At 38.7% G+C, this 23,573-nt stretch overlaps 3 protein-coding genes across 4 annotated transcripts; 1 reads left to right on the forward strand and 2 right to left on the reverse strand.

The window, feature by feature from the left end:
- Positions 1-5,289: 5,289 nt before the first annotated feature.
- LOC106316813 (protein SPIRAL1-like 4) lies at positions 5,290-6,363 on the reverse strand. Of its 2 annotated transcripts, none has more exons than XM_013754681.1 (3): positions 6,036-6,363; positions 5,591-5,928; positions 5,290-5,515 (listed from the first exon to the last, which is right to left on the reverse strand). In XM_013754681.1, exons 2-3 carry the CDS (start codon positions 5,897-5,899, stop codon positions 5,432-5,434), a joined length of 393 nt encoding a protein of 130 aa, XP_013610135.1. In that variant the 5' UTR covers positions 5,900-5,928; positions 6,036-6,363; the 3' UTR covers positions 5,290-5,431. The 2 variants fall into 2 exon arrangements, with proteins under 2 accessions (XP_013610135.1, XP_013610134.1); XM_013754680.1 differs by having other exon boundaries at positions 5,591-5,937; positions 6,036-6,357.
- Positions 6,364-7,432: 1,069 nt separating this feature from the next.
- On the forward strand, positions 7,433-8,331 carry LOC106317425 (early nodulin-55-2-like). Its single transcript, XM_013755248.1, has one exon. The coding sequence runs from the start codon at positions 7,446-7,448 to the stop codon at positions 8,271-8,273; it is 828 nt and encodes a 275-aa protein (XP_013610702.1). The 5' UTR covers positions 7,433-7,445; the 3' UTR covers positions 8,274-8,331.
- A 4,589-nt stretch (positions 8,332-12,920) lies between these two features.
- LOC106313824 (probable receptor-like protein kinase At5g39030) lies at positions 12,921-18,088 on the reverse strand. The gene is made up of 5 exons (XM_013751742.1): positions 17,879-18,088; positions 17,145-17,799; positions 14,069-14,139; positions 13,946-13,981; positions 12,921-13,847 (listed from the first exon to the last, which is right to left on the reverse strand). The coding sequence occupies exons 1-5, from the start codon at positions 17,931-17,933 to the stop codon at positions 12,931-12,933; spliced, it is 1,734 nt and encodes a 577-aa protein (XP_013607196.1). The 5' UTR covers positions 17,934-18,088; the 3' UTR covers positions 12,921-12,930.
- Positions 18,089-23,573: the final 5,485 nt, after the last annotated feature.

The raw sequence follows: 23,573 nt of genomic DNA on the forward strand, positions 1-23,573 counted from the left end.
CATGATGCATCCTAGTCCTAGTCAGGTTATTATCTCAGTCTTAATTCCATTTCATCTCAGCTAGTCCGTGCTAAACTGAGTCCGGTTTAATAAATAACCCCGAGGACTCTACCATGCAAGAATGTGAGCATTCTACTCTATATGAATACTCGATCTTCCCTAAGTTCCAAGTGGAACTCAAAAAAGCCAACTCACAAAACTACCCTAAATTCCAAGTGGAATTCAAACAAGCCAACTCACAAAATTACCCTAAATTCCAAGTGGAATTCACACAAAACCAACTCACAGTGTTCTAGGCGAGAAGTGGCTGGTTGATCGAAGAGGACTTGGCCAAAACCCAAAGGACGACTTGAATAGACTGGACTGAACTGATCTCGACTTGGACAGAACCTTGGCTTCACCATGAAGAAACTGATAGGCCTCGACAGGCTGATTTGGACAGAACCTCCTTTAGCTTCTGGACAGTTCTTCGGACTTCCCGGCGGAGTATCGAGCAGAACTTCGACTGATCTAAACCCGTAGAACTGAACTAACTCCGGACAGCATCTCCACTTGATCATAAAAAGAACTGAGTGGCATGGACGAATTCAGTTGGACAGAACCGTCCCTAGGCGCTGACTCGAAATCTGTAGAGAACTGATTTCGAAAACTCTCTAAAACTCTCGAAATAGCTCGGAATCACTTGCTTTTTTTTTCTACTTCTCTCTCACGTTTTTAACTTGGTTTGGACAGGTCTGGATGTGAATAAATGAGCTGGGGTTGTGGGGTATTTATAGGAGACACCAGCCAATCAGCTTCAGGTTGGTGGTAGCCCGTGTGTCGCTTCGCATGGCTCCGGACGCATGCGCGGCGGCACCTCGTGCTCCACATGTCAGGCTGCATGTCCAGGACACATGCAGGACGCCAACACTCCTCCCACATGTTAGGATGCATGCCTGGAGTGCATGCAAGAAGCCACACCAGTACACACATGTCGATCAGCATGCTTAGGTTGCATGCGCGGAGACACCTCGTGCTTGGTCGATCCACCTCGTGCTTTTACATGTCAGGCTGCATGTACAGCTTCCATGCACGGCGACACCTCGAGCTTCTGGAGACACTCAGCTTGTTAGATGCTTGACACCACGTTCTGAACCCATGCAACGAGCCACCTCGAGCTTCTCGGTCGGTTTACGCGATTTTTTACCCTTCCGGCAAATTTCTGACCCGTGATCAATCCCGAATATTTTTCCGCTCCCGTTCTGATGCTCTAAATATTTTTAATAGACTCCAGATGAATTCTGATATCCTGTAAAAATATTTCCCGAGCCTCTGGCTTCCTCGAAGAATTCCATAATACCGAAATTAGGGTTTTCGCCCAATTTCAGGTTTTCCGGTTGTGCTTCGATCCCGTCGTGCTTGCATCCCGTCGTGCTTAATTCCCTTCCTGCTTCCAACTTATTATGTTTCCAGAATAATATTTTACTGATACGAAGATTTTTCGAGAAAACTTCGTGATGAAGAAATGTCGGTCTTCAAAAACGTCGAGCTTCTAAACCGTCGTACTTCCAAAATTGTTATGCTTCCAAAACGTCTGTCTAATCAATCTAAGACATCTTCTAACTATGGTCGAGCAACTTATTCGACTCATAGTTCACCCACGATCACTTATTCTCCCACCTCGTATTTTAAAGCTTCTCGATCGATCATTATCACCCGCGACTCGACCACAACAAACATACTCGACCATTCTCTTTTTTTTTTTTTTTTTAACGGGTTTCTACACTTCCTCTGAAAGATATTTTAGTATGTCCTAACAACGCTTTGACAGAAGAAATCGACAACTGCAAGTTGACTGAAACCTGGTCACTTGTCCCATACACACCAGATATGCATGTATTGGGAAATCGATGGATTCACAGGACGAAATACAATGCAGACGGAACCGTGAAGTCACCGAGGTCGCGACTGGTAGTTCAAGGTTGTGGACAGGATGAAGGAGTAGATTACTTGGAGATGTATAGTCCCGTGGTTAGAACATCAACAGTGAGAATTGTTCTACATATTGCGATGCTGTTTCAGTGGGAAAGAAAACAGCTTGATGTTGCAAACGCCTTTCTACATCGAGATTTGAACGAAACAGTCTACATGAGACAGACTTCAGGCTTTGTAGATAAGACCAGACCAGATCATGTGTGTCTACTTCACAAGTCTCTCTACGGGCTTAAACAGTCTCCTCGAACTTGGTTCGACAAGTTCAGCACTTACTTGTTGGAGTTTGGATTCATTTGCAGTATCAAGGACCCGTCTATATTCATTTACACTAAAGGGAAGACATTATCTTGCTTCTTTTGTACGTCGATGACATATTGTTGACTGGAAACTGCACTGATCTGTTGCAAAAGTTATTGGCAGATCTCAGCAAACAATTTCGAATGAAGGATCTTGGCAAGATGCATTACTTCTTGGGAATTCAAGCTGTGTTTCACAAGTCTGGTTTGTTCCTCTCTCAAGATAGATATGCCTTAGACCTGCTTGTTGTAGCAGGGATGATGGATTGCGCCCCAGTCAACACACCACTTCCTCTGCAGTTAAGCAAAGCTCCACATCAAGATAAGAAGTTTGAGAATCCTTCTTATTTCTGAAGTCTCGCGGGGAAACTGCAATACCTCACTCTTACCAGACCGGATCTGCAGTTCTCTGTCAATTATGTGTGCTAGAAGATGCATGAGCCAACTCTATCAGACTTTGTGCTGCTCAAAAGGATCTTGCGGTATGTAAAAGGAACGCTTAGCTACGGCATTAATCTCTCTAAAGATACAGACTTCACGCTGAGGGCGTATAGTAACAGTGATTAGGCTGGATGCCATCACACACGCAGATCGACTGGGGGGTTATGTACATACCTTGACTCTAACATCATCTCGTGGTCGTCCAAGAAACAACCGACGGTCTCAAGAAGCTCAACAGAGGCAGAGTATCGAGCTTTATCAGAAACAGCAGCAGAGTTAAGCTGGATGTGTTTGATTCTTCGAGAGATTGGGGTCCCTATCACTGTCACACCAGAACTCTACTGTGACAACTTATCATCAGTGCATCTGACCGCAAATCCAGCGTACCACAAGCGCTCTAAGCATTTTGAGTTGGATTATCATTACGTAAAAGAACGAGTGGTGCTTGGTGCTTTGGTCGTGCGACATGTACCAGCTCGTCATCAGCTGGCAGACATATTCACAAAGCCGCTTACCTTCGGAGCATTCGACAGTCTGAGGTTCAAACTTGGTGTTGAAGCTACACCCACACCAAGTTTGAGGGGTCATATTGATGAGAGTACATTAAACGGCAGCAGATTGACAAGTGAGCAAAAGGGAAAACAGAAGATGGGCCACGCAGATGAGAAGAAGCCCAGTCAACAGCCCAACTCAAGTGGTCCCAAGTTTGAATCAACCGCGCAACGTTTATGTCTTGGAAATGAAGACAAGAGCAGTAAAAGGAAAGTACAAAAGCAGAACATGACGAGAGCCGGTGCAGAAGGGGTTAATGGCTTGAAGCTGGCAAATAGATTCTCAGCCCTTGATCTACAGAACGTTCATGATTTTAGCCATCTGTCTAGGGCAACCTCTTGTAATAGCTTAAGGCAAGAAATGAATCTATGAAGTTTCAGTAAAGAGTAAACTCTTGTTCATTACACTCAAATTGTTTTATGGTATCAGAGCTTCATGGATAACAGATCCATGGAACCGTATACACCACCAACTCTCAAAATCATCAACTCGGTTACAGTAGAGCTAACGTAGAAGAATTATATCCTATGGAAGCGTCAGTTTGAAGCATTTTTGAACAGTCAAAGGTTGTTGGGATTTGTCACCGGACTCCTGGAATCAACAGCACATCCACACTAGTGCCAAACCCTGACTATACCCTCTGGTTCCAAACAGACCAAGTTATTCAGTCATGGTTACTTGGTTCTTTCTCCGAAGACATCCAGAGTGAGGTGATTCATTGCACGAGTTTTTACGAGACCTGGGTGACTCTGGAGAACCACTTCAACCGTGCTACCTCAGCAAGACTGTTCGAGCTGCAAAGGAAGCTTCAAACAACGGTCAAACAAGACAAATCTATTTCTGACTATCTACGTGACATAAAGATGATCTGCGACCAGCTCTCCTCTATCAGTAGTCCTGTTCCTAAAAGAATGAAGATCTTTGTTGTGCTACTGGGTCTAGGACGTGACTATGAGTCCATAAAAACGAGCATAGAAGATAGAAGAAACGATGGATGCTGAGTTTTCACCAACTTTTGACGACATAGTTCCAAGACTGGTCGCGTTTGATGACAGGCTCCAGAGTTAATGGCTTGAAGCTGGCAAATAGATTCTCAGCCCTTGATCTACAGAACGTTCATGATTTTAGCCATCTGTCTAGGGCAACCTCTTGTAATAGCTTAAGGCAAGAAATGAATCTATGAAGTTTCAGTAAAGACTAAACTCTTGTTCATTACACTCAAATTGTTTTATGGTATCAGAGCTTCATGGATAACAGATCCATGGAACCGTATACACCACCAACTCTCAAAATCATCAACTCGGTTACAGTAGAGCTAACGTAGAAGAATTATATCCTATGGAAGCGTCAGTTTGAAGCATTTTTGAACAGTCAAAGGTTGTTGGGATTTGTCACCGGACTCCTGGAATCAACAGCACATCCACACTAGTGCCAAACCCTGACTATACCCTCTGGTTCCAAACAGACCAAGTTATTCAGTCATGGTTACTTGGTTCTTTCTTTGAAGACATCCAGAGTGAGGTGATTCATTGCACGAGTTCTTACGAGATCTGAGTGACTCTGGCGAACCACTTCAACCGTGCTACCTCAGCAAGACTGTTCGAGCTGCAAAGGAAGCTTCAAACAACGGTCAAACAAGACAAATCTATTTCTGACTATCTACGTGACATAAAGATGATCTGCGACCAGCTCTCCTCTATCAGTAGTCCTGTTCCTAAAAGAATGAAGATCTTTGTTGTGCTACTGGGTCTAGGACGTGACTATGAGTCCATAAAAACGAGCATAGAAGATAGAAGAAACGATGGATGCTGAGTTTTCACCAACTTTTGACGACATAGTTCCAAGACTGGTCGCGTTTGATGACAGGCTCCAGAGTTAATGGCTTGAAGCTGGCAAATAGATTCTCAGCCCTTGATCTATGTAACGTTCATGATTAAGCCATCTGTCTAGGGCAACTCTATTTACACTTTGCATATAAATATCAACTTCTTGTAATAGCTTAAGGCAAGAAATGAATCTATGAAGTTTCAGTAAAGAGAAAACTCTTGTTCATTACACTCAAATTGTTTTAGAGACGTCTTAAATCGAGAAAGCTTCCAGTTTGGAACCATAGATTGACAATTTTTACACTTGTTTTTTAACGATTCAGATTGTCGTGGAAAGTAAAATCATTTGCCAGATCCAGATCCAAACAAGTAACCTAGAGAAGATCCTCCACCAGGTGCAGCATGAACCTTCGTCGATGGTCGATCCTGTTTCTCACAAAAAAAAATAAAGACCACATTTTTTATCCTAATTATTAATAAACTCAAAAGTATTATTATTACCGTGAGAAAGTTACCACAGTTTTGTCCCTCTGTTCTCAAGTAATTATTAGGGCTTCCTCTTACACCTGCCGACATCTCCTTCTTCTTCTCCTCCTCCGTCATGTTTTTATCTCCGGTGATAGTGTTTGTGGTGGTGGTGGTCGTGAGTCTGCCTCCAGCTCCGTTGGTGGTAGTTGGTGTTGTTGTGGTGGTGGTAAAGCTGGTGTTAACGGCGGGCTTGGTCGGTTTGGAAACTGACTTGCCGGATCCAAAAAGGTAACCGAGAGAGCTCTCTCCTCCACCGCTGTTAATTCCTCTAGCTTTCCCCATTTCCCGGCAAGTTAATTCTGCCGCCGATACTTGAATATCTAACAATGTGTAGCATTAGATTTTTTTTTTTAAAAAAGATCTTTAATATATTTAGATATACTTGTATTCAAGAGTAGATTATTTTTTAAAAAATTACCGTTTTTCTGGTTTTGTTTGTTCTTCTTCTTCTACGATATGCCACAATTCAAGGCAGAGAAACAGAGGAACAAGGACATACACACATGCCCTGGTGTACTTATATACACGTGTAAGACAATGTGTGGTGAGTAATAGGCCTGAGGTTATGGCCAGGCACGTGTGGAGTTAAGACGTTGGTGGCTTGGTGCATGCCTCCTTTTTCTTTTTTTTTTTGTTACTGGGTGCATGCCTCCTAAAAAGTTTTACCGGTATTTTTCTGTTTTTTTGGTGTAAAGCCGTTTTTTTTTTGTCAACCGGTGTAAGCCGTTTGTAACCATTTTTGTTGTTATTTTTTTCTGAATGTTTTTTTTATGATTATATATTTAGATTGGTTTCATACGATCCAAAGACTGGAATCTCTATAATAACAATGACAGCCCACAAATTTATATATACTAACACTACCATCTTCATTATAGAGAGCTAATAGAGGCAGGCCATTATGCAAGATGTATATTATCTAATTCTAGTCTATCTCTGTTCTCTCTAATATTCGGTACCATCACATGATTTGCATATCCTTATGTGAGTTTACAGCTAAGATGCAGAATGTACACTACGTTGACAAACAACAACTATATTCATAATATATTTTTTTATCAAGAAACATTAAAAATAAGCTCCTGAGATCTTAGCTAATAGCTACTCAGAAACCATCCTTACCTCTCCTTCAACGTCTCTTGCACCGTTGATATGGAAATAATATTCGGTTTGACGTATATGTTTGTTTATTTATGGGGTTTCATTTACGTAGTGAAAATACAATGTTAAAGTCCTAGAATATCAAACATGAGTTTAGGAAGATTAGTCTCATCTACAGTTTTTTGGAAAAGTTTAGAGTATCTTGGCAAGGTGAGATAGTTACTCTCTCTAGCTGGCTTGAAGTCTCTTGACTCTCTCCAGCAGAGGATCCTGAGCTTTTTTACTCGTTCGGTTTTGGTGATTTGAACCAATTCCAATATATCAAATGTAGAAAAAGCCCACGGTATTTCTCATAAACTTGGCCCGTTATTCTCTAAAAGGAAACAACAAAACTAAAATATTAATAATCGGTGTATTTAAAAATAGATATCAAATAAGATTTTTGATGAAACTCACACGCGAACCTGATCAGAAAAGGATTAGAGATTTTAAAACGTGATTCTTTCCTTTTCCAGATTAGATATGTGAATTTTTTTTAAACGGTTTATATCATTAAAAAGGAAAATAGGATCCGTAAACCCTTATATAAGGAGGGTTAAGGTATACTATTTTGTTTCATTCACACATTCATCAAAGCTTTCTCATTCAGCTAGTTTAAGATTTTGCTTCCAAAACTTTCACTATTCGATCATAGCTTGTAATGAGGATGATGAGCTTCGTGTTTGCAATGATGATGAGCTTCGTGGTTCTCTCGGGTTGCTGCTCAGCGAAGATCTACAAAGTGGGAGACTCCGAGGGATGGACTGCCAAGGACGACGTCTATTACACGTGGGCCGAGACCGACCATAAGGAGTTCCACGTTGGAGATTCTCTGGTCTTCGAATACGATCCCATTGTCAACGACGTGACTCATGTTTCCGGCGCTCTGGAATATGAGTTTTGCGACTATTCTTCTCCTAAAATTGTCTACAACACAGGACACGATGTCGTGACTCTCATGGAACCAGGTTTTCACTACTTCATCACCTCGAATCAAGTTCAATGCGTATTGGGACAGAAGCTCGAAGTTCTTGTCATCCATGACCCGTCACGTCCGGTTCCTCCACCACCACCGAGCAAGATCCTTCCTGTCGGAAATACCTACAAGGTCGGAGGAGACTCAGGAGGATGGAAAGTGTATGATAGTGACTTCTATAACAAGTGGAGTGAGGAGAAACAGTTTCATGTTGGAGATACTTTGTTTTTCGAATACGACAACGAAGTCAGCGACGTGTATGAAATCAACGGTGATCTAGAATTTATGACGTGCGACCCAACGTCTCCTGTAGCTGTGCACAAGACAGGACACGATCTTGTTAGGCTTATGGAACCGGGAGTTCATTATTTCATAACCTCACCCTCGGGTTCTTGTGAAGCTGGGCTTAAGCTTCGAGTGATGGTGGGACCACAATCCAAAGCTGTTGTTTTCCCTAATTTTCCCAAGAAGGTGGACTTGTCAGCTATGGAGCGCCTCAACAACTGGTTGAAGACTTTCAAACCCCAGCCCCATCATTAAACCATTTGTTTTTGTTTATTGGTTTGATTATTTGTAACCAGTTTGGAGTTATTGTTGTCTCTTTCTCTCTTGTCTACTTTAGCTTTTTTGTTTTAAGAGTGTACTTATCTATCACAGTCATTGTAGAGTTTATTTGATTCGAGGAGTATTAATAAACGATGTCTTTTGTTGCCTTCAATAATAGAATCCAAGTAGAGAAACGATATTAACATGAGAGGTTCTACTCATGCTAGCTACTTTGTTGATGAACTTTTCTCCATTCCCCCTTTGAATCCTTCAAGATCTTTACTGCAACGTCTGTACCGCTTCCATCTGATAGTTTTCCTTTATAGACTGTTTCAAATCCTCCTTTCCCGAGAACATGGGAGAATGAGTTTGTCATCTTCTTGACTTTGGCATATAACTATATCGTTTCAACGTTACGATTGCTTCAATGTTTTCGCCGCTCCAATCACTCTTTCTTCGTCTTTGCTCTCACCACTACCGTACTCGCAGTAGAAATGATCATCACAAGTAAAGCTGTTGAGATTCCTGTTAAAAAAACAAGACTAAAAAGTTATGTTTACATGTACACTACTAACCATAACTTTGTAGAGGAAAATCTTACCAGAGACGAACAAATGGGAAGCATAATGAAAATTAATGGCAATCTCTTAGTCATTAGCCTCAGAGGAAAGGAAAATATTAATTCAGTATCTCACCAGAAAACCCTTTATATTTTCATGGCCAAGGTAGAATAGTATTTTGCTTCTTTTGTTTGATGACTATCGTAGGAAGGTGATTTTTTTTATCTCAAAATAATCATTACAACTTTTACTTATGGGACATCATTTACACAGTGGAAATATACAATGATAAAGTCCAACAATATCAAACATGAGTTTAGGAAGATTAACTCTCATCTACAATATCTCGATCCGGTTTTTTGGGAAAGTTTATCTTTTTTTTTGAAACCTGAGTTCAGAGTATCTTGGCAAGGTGAAAGAGTTCATCTCTCTAACTGGCTTGATGTAGGCATACTTGAAGTCTCTTGACTCTCTTCAGCAGATACCATTACTGCGGGTGAGCCTAAGAGAGGCTTAGGTGGAACATGCAAAGCCTCTAGACTTCACTCTAACATTTCAACGACTTTGTTCATCGATCGACGATCAAATGGATTTGTTTGAATACACCATAAACCCACCAACACCATTTTTTTCACTAACTTATCTTCTTTCTCCGTCATTTTGTTGGGGGTGAATTTACATCTTCCCTAAATGTTCATTAGACATTAAATTAGGCCCACTTCATTATGAAACCCTAGACATCTTTCTTCTATAAATAAGGAGTTCTCTCCTTATTAGAAAGGATCGTCTCTTCTCCATTTTAGACTTAGAACACTTCTTACAAAGGGTTTATAGAATCTTAAATTAATTTACACTAGAAACCATTCTTATAATACAATTTTTGATCAATAAACTCTTTTTGATTCATTTCTCATTTGATTCCTTTGAGATTTCTCCTAAACCTCAAGAATCTAATATTTTATCTTTAGATTCTTTTATTGTATTGATTCAACAAACATCACCAGCATAAACACCATTTTTGGATCAAACAGTTAGCGCTAGAAAGAGGGGGCTAAGGAGAACTATCTTCAAAGCATGTCAAATTTGGGAAAATCCTAGATCTGTGCTCATCAAACTCGGTCCAATAGATAAGTTTACAAAACGATATCTCATTACAAAATTCGATTTCATTGACTACAACATAATATACACATGCTAAACCTATGAAAAGGATTTTAATTATTTTTTAAAAAAAATTATTATTATCTTGGATTTAGGAGTCGCCGGTCAAAACGGAGATCGTGGGAGTTCCATCATGGTCCCGACAACAATCTAGCTTGAGACGGAAGCAGAGATCGAGCAAAGCTGTTGCGTGGATTTACATCCCCTCAAGCCCACCGAGATCGAACCGAAACGGTGACATCGTCGTCCTCCGACAAAGGAAACAGAGGCCACTGCGGGTCGGTTCTTAAACTGATGACGTTCGGGAAACTTCTAATCTCCGGCGAGTTTGCAACCGACAACAAGCCGCTTCGTCGTTTCCCTCCGGGTCAGTTCTCCGCCGTTGCTTCCTCAGATCCGTCGAAGCTCCACTCAACTGCAACCGGCAACAAGCTGGTCGTACAACACATAGCTTTCGGGGAAAAGAGGTCTGAGATCTCCATCTCTAACCTCCGCCAGACATCCAGCGAGTGGGCCAGTTCAGCAGCGGCCTTCGAGTTGATAGTGAAAGCTCATCTACGGACCAGAGAGCTTCAAAGCCGCGGGCTAGGTGATTTGGACTCAAAGATGATAACTTTCGCGAAGCCCTGATTGAGCCCAACCACGATCTCGTAATCACCTTGTCACAACGATCTCGGCGTCTCGTTATCACACGATCTCGGCGTCTCGTTATCACAATGATCTTAGCGTCTCGTTATCACACGATTCGAGAGACTGTTCTACGAAATCATCTCAAGCTCTCTAAATCATCTCAAGCTCTCTAAATCATCTCAAGCAAGGAGACTTGAGCTCTGTTTTTCAAAGACGAGGACGCTCTCAAGCCTCAATGTCAACAGAAACAGTTTGTGTTTCATCTTCATCTTAACTGATTGTGAGAAGCGGAGATTGCAACATCTCGCAAGGCATGCTCCAGCTTTTACTGCCGCTGTTATGATTCCACTCAGCTTCACATGCTTGTTCACTGCTCCAGACTCATTGCAGTGACCTCTCTCATCCTGTCTTTAAGCTCAGCCTCTCGGACAGAGGCAATCACGTGATGACCTTGATAGTAATGATCTTGTCTCCACACCCTGCTTCCTGTGCTTCACCACCATGACGTCTTCAAAAGCTCCGTCAATGGCTTTGTTCTCGGCATTCACCTCGTCACGTCACTAGTGTCATCAAGGGATCGTGAGAATCACGAGGAAAGAGGCAACAAGAAGCGCAGAACGTTAGGCTTCAGATACATCAATCTCTACGAGGCTTTAGGCTCCATCGTTGCAGTCTTGCGAGATCAGGAGATGAGATTGTTCTTACTGAACTCTTCTCCTCTCCTGTTTGTGCCAGTTGCGGAGAGCTCTAGAGAAGACCTTGGGAGATCACTGTGAACCAGCCACCTCGCCACAGACGTCTGGAAGCTTGACACAAAGCCATCTCGGCATATTCATGATCCCAGCTGTGACACCTCAAGAACATTGGATAAGATCGTCGAGACCGATCTAGTAAAGCCACCATGTCATCTCGCCACGAGCTCGACGAACAGAGACGGCCCCGAGATGAGAAGAGTCATGATCTCTAGAGCAGCTCAAAGCTTCAAGTTCTGCTCAAGCTCCAAAACGAGAGAAAGAGGGCGCTCGCCGTGGGGAACATATGGGTGATCAGACCAGCTCAGCCTCTCTTTACGATCAGCTCATGATCCACTTCAAAGAAAAAGTCTCATATCCAACAACCAGCAACTACTCATCCTCAAAGATAAGTGTTGTTTAATCTTGATTGCTTTATTGCTTGCAACCTATGCATACTGTCGATTTATAAATAAATCACTAACATCATATGCAAGAGCCAAGCAATTATTTGATCATCATCATTGCTTGCTTATAAATTACACAAAACTTTGATTATCTCTTTTGGATAAACTTGATCTGACAATTATCATATTTTTCTTTGTGAGCCAGAATCAATTGCGAGGCAGACATATGACAATCTCACACTCTGGTACAAGCTCTAGCTGACGTGATCACGGTCCGCATAACTCCTGTTGACTTCATCGTCGCCAATCGCGAGCTCACCACAGACCTCACAACTCAACAGCACAAGCCGGCACATTTCTCAACATCATTATAGCCTGACGAACACACAAGCCAACAACTTGCTTGGCACACACGATCTCAACACGAGACTTCGGGTCAGCAATAGTTCGGTAAACGTGTATTGTAAGCACAAATTTAAATTGAACTTACTTTTTATTAGGCACGAGTTTGCGGTCGACTCGCTTATTGTTAGACACGAGTTTACAAAAACTCGTCTTTGGCTAGGCATGATTTTACAGAAGCTCTCCTTCTACTAGGCACGAGCTCTCAGTAAACTCGCCTCTGTCTTAGCATGAGTCAAGTAAACTCGTCTTTCGCTAAGCACGAGTTTAAAGCAAACTCGTTTCTTACTAGGCACAAGTTCGAAATAAACTCGCCTAAACCATCATAGGCATGAATATGTCTTGTTCATTGTCTAATAAATCCTATTCGTAAACTTTACAGAGATCGATTTCATCTCTCTCAACGAACTTGGGGGACTTACTGTTGGGGGTGAATTTACATCTTCCCTCAATGCCCATTAGACATTGAATTAGGCTCACTTCATTATGAAACCCTAGACATCTTTCTTCTATAAATAAGGAGCTCCCTCCTTATTAGAAAAGATCGTCTCTCCTCCATTTTAGACTTAGAACACTTCTTACAAAGGATTTATGGATTCTTAAATTAATTTACATTAGAAACCATTCTTGTAATACAATCTTTGATCAATAAACTCTTTTTGATGTTCATTTCTCATTTGATTCCTTTGAGATTTCTCCTAAACCTCAAGAATCTAATCTTTTATCTTTAGATTCTTTTATTGTATTGATTCAACAAACATCACCAGCATAAACACCATTTTTGGATCAAACACATTTCATCTCCAAAAATCTTCATGGTCTCTTCCCTCTCAAGATCTTTATAAATCCAATCCGGAAAATACATAGAACTGTTGTTAGATCCGGACTTTTCAAGCATTTCTCTATTCTTTGCTCCCACAATCTCAAGAACCACCATTCCAAAACTATACACATCCGACTTATAAGAAACTCCTCCCAAGCTTTTTGAAAACACTTCGGGAGCAATGTACCCTATGGTCCCTCTTGCATTGAGCATCGAGATGATACTCTCCTTTTTTTTGCAAAGCTTAGCAAGACCAAAATCTGCAATCTTCGGACAAAGATCTTGGTCCATAAGTATGTTTTGTGGCTTTATATCGAAATGCACAATCCTTGATACACAACGGTTGTGCAAGTACTCTAGCCCTCGAGCAACACCTACGGCTATGTTGTATAAAGTTTCCCACTCCATCTTCGTTGACATATTCTCTGAAATATATTTGTCGAGTGACCCATTTGGCATAAACTCATAGATTATAGCTCTTTTGCTTCCTTCATAGCAGAATCCAAGTAGAGAAACGATGTTAACGTGAGAGGTTCTACTCATGCTAGCTACTTCATTGATGAATTCTTCCCCACTCCCCTTCGAATCCTTCAAGATTTTCACTGCAAAATCTGTACCGCTTCCATCGAGTAGTTTTCCTTTATATACGGTTCCAAATCCTCCTTTCCCGAGAACATGCGCGAATGAGTTTGTCATCTTCTTGACTTTGGCATAACTATATCGTTTCAACATTACGATTGCTTCAATGTTTTCGCCGTTCCAATCACTCTTTCTTCTAGGATTCTTTGCTCTCACCACTACCGTACTCGCAGCAACAATAATGATCATCACAAGTAAAGCTGCTGTTGAGATACCTGCAAGAAGAAGAAGGCTAAGAACTTATGTTTCCATGTACACGAGTAAGATAAAGAGTATTGTAACATGATGGATAGAGCAAGCGAAGGGATGTTACCGAGTATGACTTTTAACTTCAGTGGAGACTTATCATCTGCAATGTATCAAAACAAAATTTATGGTTAACAAAGCCAAAAAACGTTAATCATTGTATGACGAAGAAAACAATTAGTATACTTACGTTTTGCTTCTGTTGTAGTTTTTTTATTGGTGAATCCAAGAGTTTCAATTTTTGTTTCACTTTTTATGCGTCTTCAAGCGAGTATCATAAATATGTACATGTATCAGTTTACTATCAAAATTATTTGCATGTCAAAATGCATTATCGATTGGGTGAAGACATACAAGAAAATTTATATTATAATAAAAAAGTTACTCTTTCGTAAAATCGCTTTAAAAAAGTGTAAAAAAAATATCAAACCCAAGTTATTGAGATACAAATTCCAACATTTATACCACTAAATTAAAGGATAATTATTATAAGTTATTCTCTCTATGTCAGCATCAGCTGAGTCCTACTTTAAAAAAGTGAAAAATAAATGTCAAATCCATTGTTCAAACTCGGGTTATTGACATACACACTCTAACATTTATACCACTAAACTAAAGGATAATTTGTATATTAATGGCCGAAACTAATATATATTTATGAAGGTCGGAAGACCTTGTTTTTTCGGCTTACTCTAAGGATCGGGTCTACAAGTGTATTATGGATTTTATTTTTAAACGGGATTCATCACGTTATATGAAGAAAAAGCTTAAGTTTGCAACAATTATAGTTTCTCATATTGTAAACCGTCGTTGTTTAGCATGAGTTAGGGATATTTTCATCATTGTCTCAGACAGGTCTGCGTTACAAAGTTGCTTTGTGTGTCTATTAGTAATCTATTTTTTCACCGATGAACTCTTCATCTCTCCATCTTAAATTGCTTGATCATAAATGTTCCTGATTTGTAGCCCATATGTAAACTTTATGTATATGATTCTCATCTTTGATGAACCCAATCTGCATATCCACAAAACTCATTGATTCCTCTTAGCTTTAACCATCTTCTAGAAAATATCTCTATATGCCTCTTCAGTTCCTCAAACCAGCATCTCTGGCGTACGTTACTCAACCTTCTAGTCTTTCCATCTTGGTTGTAGTAGTCAGAGCATAGTCGTTGGCCTCCTCCGCTTATGGGATTCCATGAATTTCAAGAAAGACAGTTAGTTTATGGAAATCACAGTTCTCTTCTTTGATGAAAATGTAAGTTAATCTTCGATCTATCACACTTATTTAAGATAATTGTTTTTAATTGATTTCATGATTCTTTGTTGAATAATACTATTTGCAGATTATGTGATTCATGGGTTCATTCCGTCGGACGTGCTAATCAATACATGTCATCTTTGAAAGCCGGTTCCATTGTGAAAGTCGTTCATTTTGAAGTTGCTAGGTGCTCAGGCATATACAAGATAACTGATCATTCATTCCTTATTCGTTTCATCCCACCAGCCATTATTGATGAAGTCATCACGGGTGCTCCTAAGATCAATCTCCAGTCATGATTAGACTGTTTGATAATCTCCAAGTGATTGCGAACACAAACCTAGTACTTCAAGGTATATTATCATATTGCAGATAGGTTTATATTATGCTTCGATATCATACTGATATTTAAACTCGCATATGTGGTTGGGAAAATCCATTATGTCCAAGGCTTTGACCTCACCAAAGAAACAACTCGAATTATTACCCATCAAATAAAAGAGAAACAAACACATGCACACCAAGAAATACAAGAGATAATCCCGACAGACACAAAGGCGGCAATAACATCTCCACCTGCTCACTCCTCTTGTCTTAAGAAAATAGCTTACATGCCCAATGGAAACAGGTCAATGATATTGTCTTCTTATGTGAAATACATAAATTCGTTTAAAACCCATTAAGGTCCAAATACTCAAAATTATCACTCATTTTATAGTTATTTCTACAAGTCTTCATGTATCTGTTTTAAAGGTCCGGTAAAAGCAACAAGTTTAAAAATAAAAAAAACATATAATAAACATAATAAAAATAATAAAAATTATTACTTAATACACATAACTTACACAACTAACGTGGAGAAAAAAATATCCAGAAAAAAATATCCAGAAACAAAATGTACTCTCAACAACCTTAATATAATTTATGTACTTTCAACAGTACAAAAAACAAATTAAAAAGACAAACAAACAATAAGTCTCATTAACACAGCAAGCAACACGAACTATATCAATCACATTATTAATACAGTTTAGTCATTCATAAGTGAAAAACAATGCATACACAGTTCATCATCACAACTCTAACCCTATAATAATAAAAAACTTGAAGAACATTGATCAACCCAAAACGTAAAATTCACTATTACAATAATCCTAATAAATATTGAGATGAAATAAAAACTCTGTCCACGATCTCGGGCTTGCGCGGAGCAGTCCTCCTAGTAAATATAACTAGTGAGAAATATCAAATAGACAGTTTTTTTTTCAAAATGTGTTACATAAGGACATGAGTCACATGACTCTTGATTTGGTGGGTTTTTTTGGTTTTAAGATAGCTAGGAGTCAGGTCCGATCCTACAAAATTCAGGGCTAGAAGCCAACAATAAAATATGGGCCTATTTAAAAAAAAACTATAAATAAAAAAATGTATATGTGACCTAAGAGCACAATTATCGCATCGGTTTCTTAAAAAAGTTTTTTTTTGTTTATTTGACCCAAAAAAAAAAATTAAAAGTGAACCAATTGCGGGCCGCCATGTGTCGGTGAAGCCCGCAAACAGTGCAAAAACTCCTCCTAAGATCGATATTTATTTCGTAGCTTTGGGGACCGAATTTTAACTTTTTTGTGGAGTCCACACCTAAAAAACTCCCTAAGAACTCCGCGTTGATGATGGTCTAAGAGTTCGAACTCTTAACATCAATGAGACTACTTTGATGATCTTACCAACTAGACCATTGGAGAGTAAATGAGGGCCGAAATTATAAATATTTTTCTAGAGCCGGAAGCTCTAGCTTCTAATGCTTATACGCAGGGCTGGTACTGCTAGGAGTACATTTGACGAACCTATGCCAATGTCTTTGACTTGTAAAATACGATATAATATACAAATTGAACTACTACTATTATAGTTTTTGGTCAAGATTGGAGGCTTTGAAGCCGTGTGGTGTTCGACAGAATCGACCCCACCACAAGATATGAGACAAAAAAATGGAATGGAAATTTACCTCGTGGGGACTGGAGTGAAGGAAGGGCAAAAGGTGATGACGTAGTCGATGGAGCCTGTGCATGCCACGTAGTTGTCGTAACTAAAGTCGAAATTAGCTTCTGGACACGGGACCTTGAAGCTTTCCGAGTAAGAAGACGACGTGCAACCTGATGATGACTCGCACGGGTTAGTGCATGCGATTGGCCGTTCCTCGGCATCGAGCACCATAAGGTCATACGGACAAGCCTGGTTCAGGTTAACGACATCGCAACCCACCCTGGAGCATACTCGACCATAGGGGCTTCTTTGTGGGACCACCAACAAGGGAAGGTTGAAACCGTAGACGACATTGACGCGGTACAAGTCAACAGTCCCGTTGTTCGTTTCAAACTCCGCTAGAGTCATATTCCTTGGGGATTGGCCGTACTTGCCGCACTCAATTTCACCGGAGCCGCAGTCTCCCGTAGCGCACGAGAATTTGCCTGTTGAGTTTCTCGAGCAGAGCGTTCGACCCCATATCGCACCTGACCCAAACGGCGACGCGAGGATAACACGCGACTCTCCTTTCTCTAAAGCAAATCCAGTGGTGCCGAAATCATTAAAAGAGTTGGAGAATCCAGGCCACACGGTGTAATCGCATTTGTTCTCTATGGTTATGTTCTTCGACGTCACTCCTACCAACACAAAAAGGAGGTGAAAAAAAAAACAAAAAAGACCGAACTCGATATACCTTTGCCAGAGGAAAATCCTTACCAGAGACGAACAAATGGGAAGCAATGATGAAGAATAATGACAATATCTTACTCATTTCCTCGAGTGATAAGAAAATAATAACAAAAAGAAGGGAGAAGAGGAACTAAAATATTAATTTAGCATCTGATTAGAATACCCCTTTATATTTCCATGGCCAATGAAGAATAATATTGCTTCTTTTGTTTGATGATTGACTATAGTAGAAACTAGAAAGGAGATTTTCTCTGAAAAAAACAAGTATATACTTCTATTGTTGGAATGGGCTTAGGGTTCTAGAGAAAGTGAAAGGGAACTCCACTAGAAATGAATACAAAAGCAAGCCCAACTGTCTTTTTGAGCTTCTTTAGTTTTATTGGCCTGTTGTTATTCGCTACAATTCTAATGGTTTTTCTTTTATGTAATTTTAGTTTGTTTTCTATACATTTTGAAAACAGAAAAATCGGAAGTATATCAAGTTTTTAGTGCAACCTTTCCGGAATTACTCTCTTTTTTGTCAACGTTTCCTAAAATTTCTTCCTCATTATTCTTCTTTTAGTTTCAGATAAATAAACCCAAAAAGAGAATAAAAAGTTTCCAAAAACTCTGACAAAGGAGGTAACCCCCAAGACTTGAAAGAGTTGCGAGAGCCCATGACTATTCAAGGACCATCATCATGGTCTTGATCATGTCCATCATCATCATCATCATCCTACGGACGAGATTTTCTCGTTGACTTAGATTTTATAAGTGACGTTGAGGGATGGCAATGGACATGTGAAGTACTGAAGGAACCCCCTCACTTTTACATCTGAATTTCCCTGCTACGTTTATGAAATATACCTCTTTATAATTTTTTTTTATAATAATACATTTTATTTTTGATCAAAAAAATAATAATAATACATTTTATTTTATTTCTATGGATAAAATAAATAAAAGACGACAACACTTTCAAAAGAACAACTTAGATTTTTTATGTTTTTTTTTTGACAAAATTAAATTTTTTATGTTGAAGATAAGATAGAGGATAATAACTAATAAGAAACTGACATACTATCTTATGTTTTTATTTTACCATTTAACTTTTTTGGAGTTAAATATAAATGTCTCAGTAATGAAGAAAATTAATAAGAGAGACTCGTCATTTTGGCTGAGAAGCATTATGGTGATTACGTGTTTTTCATGCTCTCAGTTCGTCGGCGTTTTCATTTATCTATTTCTGGTACTATGTTTCCGTTTCGCTCACATATGTTGTAAATTAAAACTTTCGGGAAACTAAATGAATTAACTAATTGAGAAGATGAATTAAAGAAGTTCCAAAGGTACAGCAACTTGTGCGACGCTTTTTAATTTGCTTGTGAATGCAGATAAAAAGGGAAAGACCATATGATTGGAACAACTTGACGAATATATTCATTATTTTTTAAACAATATCGAGGAGTCTAAGCTTTATATGTGGTCAATGTATATTTTTCACTGTTATATAGATTAATTAAACCACAAATGAAGGTGAATGTCTTAATGGTCTATCATGTCCACAGAACGATGTCTAGATAGACACGCAATTAATTTTTTAACCCTAACCTTAGTTGGTGTACAGAGTAAAGATTCCTTTTCAAAAAAAAAAATCGGTACTAATTAAAAACTCGTGATGTCGATTACAACACATACGGCATACATGTTAAACAGATCAAATCCTAGCAAACGAAATCAAATCTCAAAAGTGAAAAGATTCCTATAATCATTCTGGAATCCTTCATAGTCTCATAGACAGATAAATGTAGATATACACATCGTTGGTTTAGTTTTAATATTTAACATAATCTTGGTAGTTAACGATCAATATATCATGCTTTGATTTTAGTACTTGCCAACGAGGCATACTCAGTGGCGGAGCCAGCTTGACATGAGGGGGGGTCAATTGACCTATGTGCCTTTTGAAAATTTTAATTTTTATGCTTATATAAGTCACATTTCACCGATAATTTGGTATTATGACCTTCATGATCTAAGTCTAAACACTCTATGCACCTAGTCAATAAACATTTCCGTTTGATCATTTACTTATGGTAATATTATTGACCCTTTTGAAAATCATTTCTGCCTCCGCCACTGGGCATACTACTTCGTAAAAAGAGTTCGGTAGTGGTGGGTGGGCAGATTAGGATTATATGCTGAGGGAATATCAAAGTGATCATGTTTTTTAATTAACCACTAGATCCCCTCATCAAAACAACTTCAGTGCTGGCTCGTATTTTAATCGACTTCTTTATATTATAAAAATTTGAGTATATACAAAGGAAGCACCATGTTGCCATGTGCATGCATATGATGAGAGCTACTCTCTAATACATTAAAACTTAATTTACTTGCCAAAACTGAATGCTATGATTTGGTAATTTGTTTCTTGATTTTTCTTATTTTCCTTTTTAATCCATCCACCATAACATTAATAATGTACCTAATAGCAATGGCTTGTTTCAAGTTCCAACCAATGTTCATTGATAAATCTTTTAGCAAATATTTTTGTTGGACCATGTACATGTGAGTTTATATTTCTATAACATCTATAACAAAATCAAAACCGAAAGGTCAATATTAATAGTTATAAGTCTTTGTCACTCACAAATTGGTCTTGATCACAAATATGCATTGGAAAATATTTATAATAAAGTGATTGGCTAAATATTTTTTTTAACATTGATCGTATATGAATTTCAGGTGTATAATATTTTATTTCATGTGGCTATTTTATTTTGTTGATTATATTTAGATGATGTGAAACTGAATGAAGTTTTAGGTTTATTAGACAATCAAGTGAATATGATCAATATCTATATAATAAAAGATTAGTTGGAGAAAAAAAAATAGTTGGATGTCAAACATCCTCTAGGTTACTTTTGGTATCTGACATGTTTTGGTAACTTCGTATTTCATTTCATGTCATGTGTTATTTCATATAACAAATGACCTTTAGCTCTAAATTACAACTATATTGTTAATTTGTTATACCATGTCAAGTTCTATAACTTTGAAAATAATCTGGGACCAGCCCATGCACAATTATATATGAACAGTTTAGCTAGAATAAGGTGAGGAAAATGCACGAATTATTATCTTAGGTCCATGATTAAATTATTGTTTATCTTCTTTTGTAATACTTGCAAACAATGGCCTTTCTTTTTCGGAAAATAAATAAAAATACGTAGCGATGTCTATTGCATATAAGTTCATCTATTGTAAGTTGACCTAGTTAATGTGTGGTCGAAAGATTTGCTTATAAGTTATAACTAACCACTAAGTAATGCATAAAAAGTTAGGGATAGATATTTAATAAGTGGCCTCACGAATCGCATTTCTATGGCAGAATTTATGACTTTGTCTGCCTATTTGCATATACATATATGACGATATTAATCAATTTTCCGTAGTATTTAGCTATAACTACTTCGTGTACATTATTTTTAGTAAGTACACCTTCCTAATTCATTAGCTTAGTTGAGGTTTGGCTTTATCTGAAACTTATTATGAGATTTGTTTTATTTGAAATTAATAACTACCAATAATGTATAGGAATAACACATTAATCCAATCCAAGTTGGATTTTAATCGATGTGATTTTATTTCCCTTTAATTGTCTATTGCATTTACCAATGATAGGATATACCTAACATTCTTTTTATTACAAATATATAACTTAAAAATAAAAATTATCAAAATAGAATTAAATATTTTATCAAAATAAATAAATATACACTTATACCCATAGAGTTAATTAATCTACACATTAGGATTTAGAGTTAAGCGGTGTGGTAGGAGTGAGCATTCGGGTATCCGTTCGGGTTCGGATCAGGTATTTCAAATTTTCGGGTATTTCAATATAGAGGTGTAGAACCCGTTCGGGTATTTCTGTACTTCGGATCGGGTCCAGGTATTTTTAGTTCGGATTCAGTTATTTCGGATTGATGTGAGCTTGCCGTTTGTTGACGCGGTTATACACGGAGTAAGGGCCTTGTTTACAACTTCAGTAGCTGAAGGGGAAGAGGAATTGAAGATCTGTTGGTAGTAGTTAGCTATCACTTCAGTTATCTGCTTATCTTCGAAGACTGGATTTCCATCTGGGTCCTCGATGGTTGTCAATCTATTACGAGCTCGTCTGTTCTTTTTAGAAGCATGAAAGAATCTGGTGTTCTTGTCTCCAAGAGTCAACCAAAGCTGACGGCTTCGCTGTTTCCAAAACTCTTCTTCATTTCTGTGAGCTTTAAGCAGTTTCTGATTTATTGAGGAGATCAAGAAATCCTCCGTTTTTTCATCTGACATTGTCTCATCTAGTTCCTTTCTGAGTTCCCCTATTGCTTTTTGGCTGTTGATATAGTTGAGTTTGCTTCATCTCGCTATTGCCTGCTTGCATCTGTTGATCCTCTATGAGACAGAGAAGTTTGGATTTCCATTCCAGACATCATTTACTAGCACTGTAATCTCTTCATTGTCTCTCAACCTTCTGTCGTATCTGAACAAGCGCTGCGGCTTCTTTTTCTTGCTGTCAAAGGTTGAAAGGACTGGTTTGTGGTCGGAGCCTTCAAAAGGGAGATAGTGAGTGCGTCATGATATCTTGTATAATTACATGATTTTAGCCATTAATTCTTGTACATTTTGATCATATAGATTAATAATTAGGCATCTTTAGAGTCCATATTGCATTCATTGTCCTTATTAGGTGTTGGAGTGTGCCATGGAGTGATTTGAGATGTTTGGGAGCATTGTGATCCAAAAAGTGGTGAAAGATGAGCATGGATGGAGGCCTTAGAGAAATCTTCTGTTGCTAAGATTTTGTGGAAACACAGAAAATTGAGTTAGCTTTCTAGTGGAAGTGGTTTCAAGTCATTTGGAGATGTAATGAAGGAGTTATGATCAATTTACTAGAGGCATATCTATCCTGGTCGAGCATCGCAGAGTGACATTCCAGAGCGACACCATAAGGTAGCTCCCAACCCAGAGCGACCCACCTACATCACTCGCCTTTTCATCACTTTGGAGGCAAAAAAAAAATAGGCATGGAGCGACCTCTCAGAGGGACCACCTGAGGTCGCTCCCAAGCCAGAGCGACTTCCCGGAGCGACACCACGAAGTCTCTGCGCGTCATTTACTCAGTCGAAACTTATGATTTTCTAGGGACCTTTTGGTCATTTGTCTTGACGTTTTACACTTTCTAAACCTAAGTTTAAGTACCTTTTGTAAGCCAAGGAGGCAGGTTACAAAAGAAAACCACCAAAAACCTCTTGGAAAGTTCATCTCTTTGAATCAATTGATCATTTTGTTATTGCAATTCTGTTTTTTCCATATCTATTATCTGTATTTCTCTACATGATTAATCTGAAATCCAATATGGGTTTAAGAGGAATCATGAAGAGTAGTGAGTAATCCACTCATGAATTCATGGGTTAGGGAGATTAAGGGTGATAATGCATCTTCTGAGTTGGCCTCTCAAAAGTTGATCTTTAGGCATTTCCCACCCACAAGGTGTTTATGCCTGAGACAACTCTCCTAAGCTTTTAACATACTTTACCAAAGATATTTGTTGTTAAAGGTGTTAAGATAGCCAATAGACTTGTTAGTAATGATTGCTTTCATATTATTCAACCAAAGACATTTAATGTTTGAAATATGTTAGTAAATGAACATTCATCTAGACATAAAATTTGTTTAAGATTGTGTC

This window comes from Brassica oleracea, chromosome C9 (assembly GCF_000695525.1).
Source record: "Brassica oleracea var. oleracea cultivar TO1000 chromosome C9, BOL, whole genome shotgun sequence".
NCBI classification, from domain to species: domain Eukaryota; kingdom Viridiplantae; phylum Streptophyta; class Magnoliopsida; order Brassicales; family Brassicaceae; genus Brassica; species Brassica oleracea.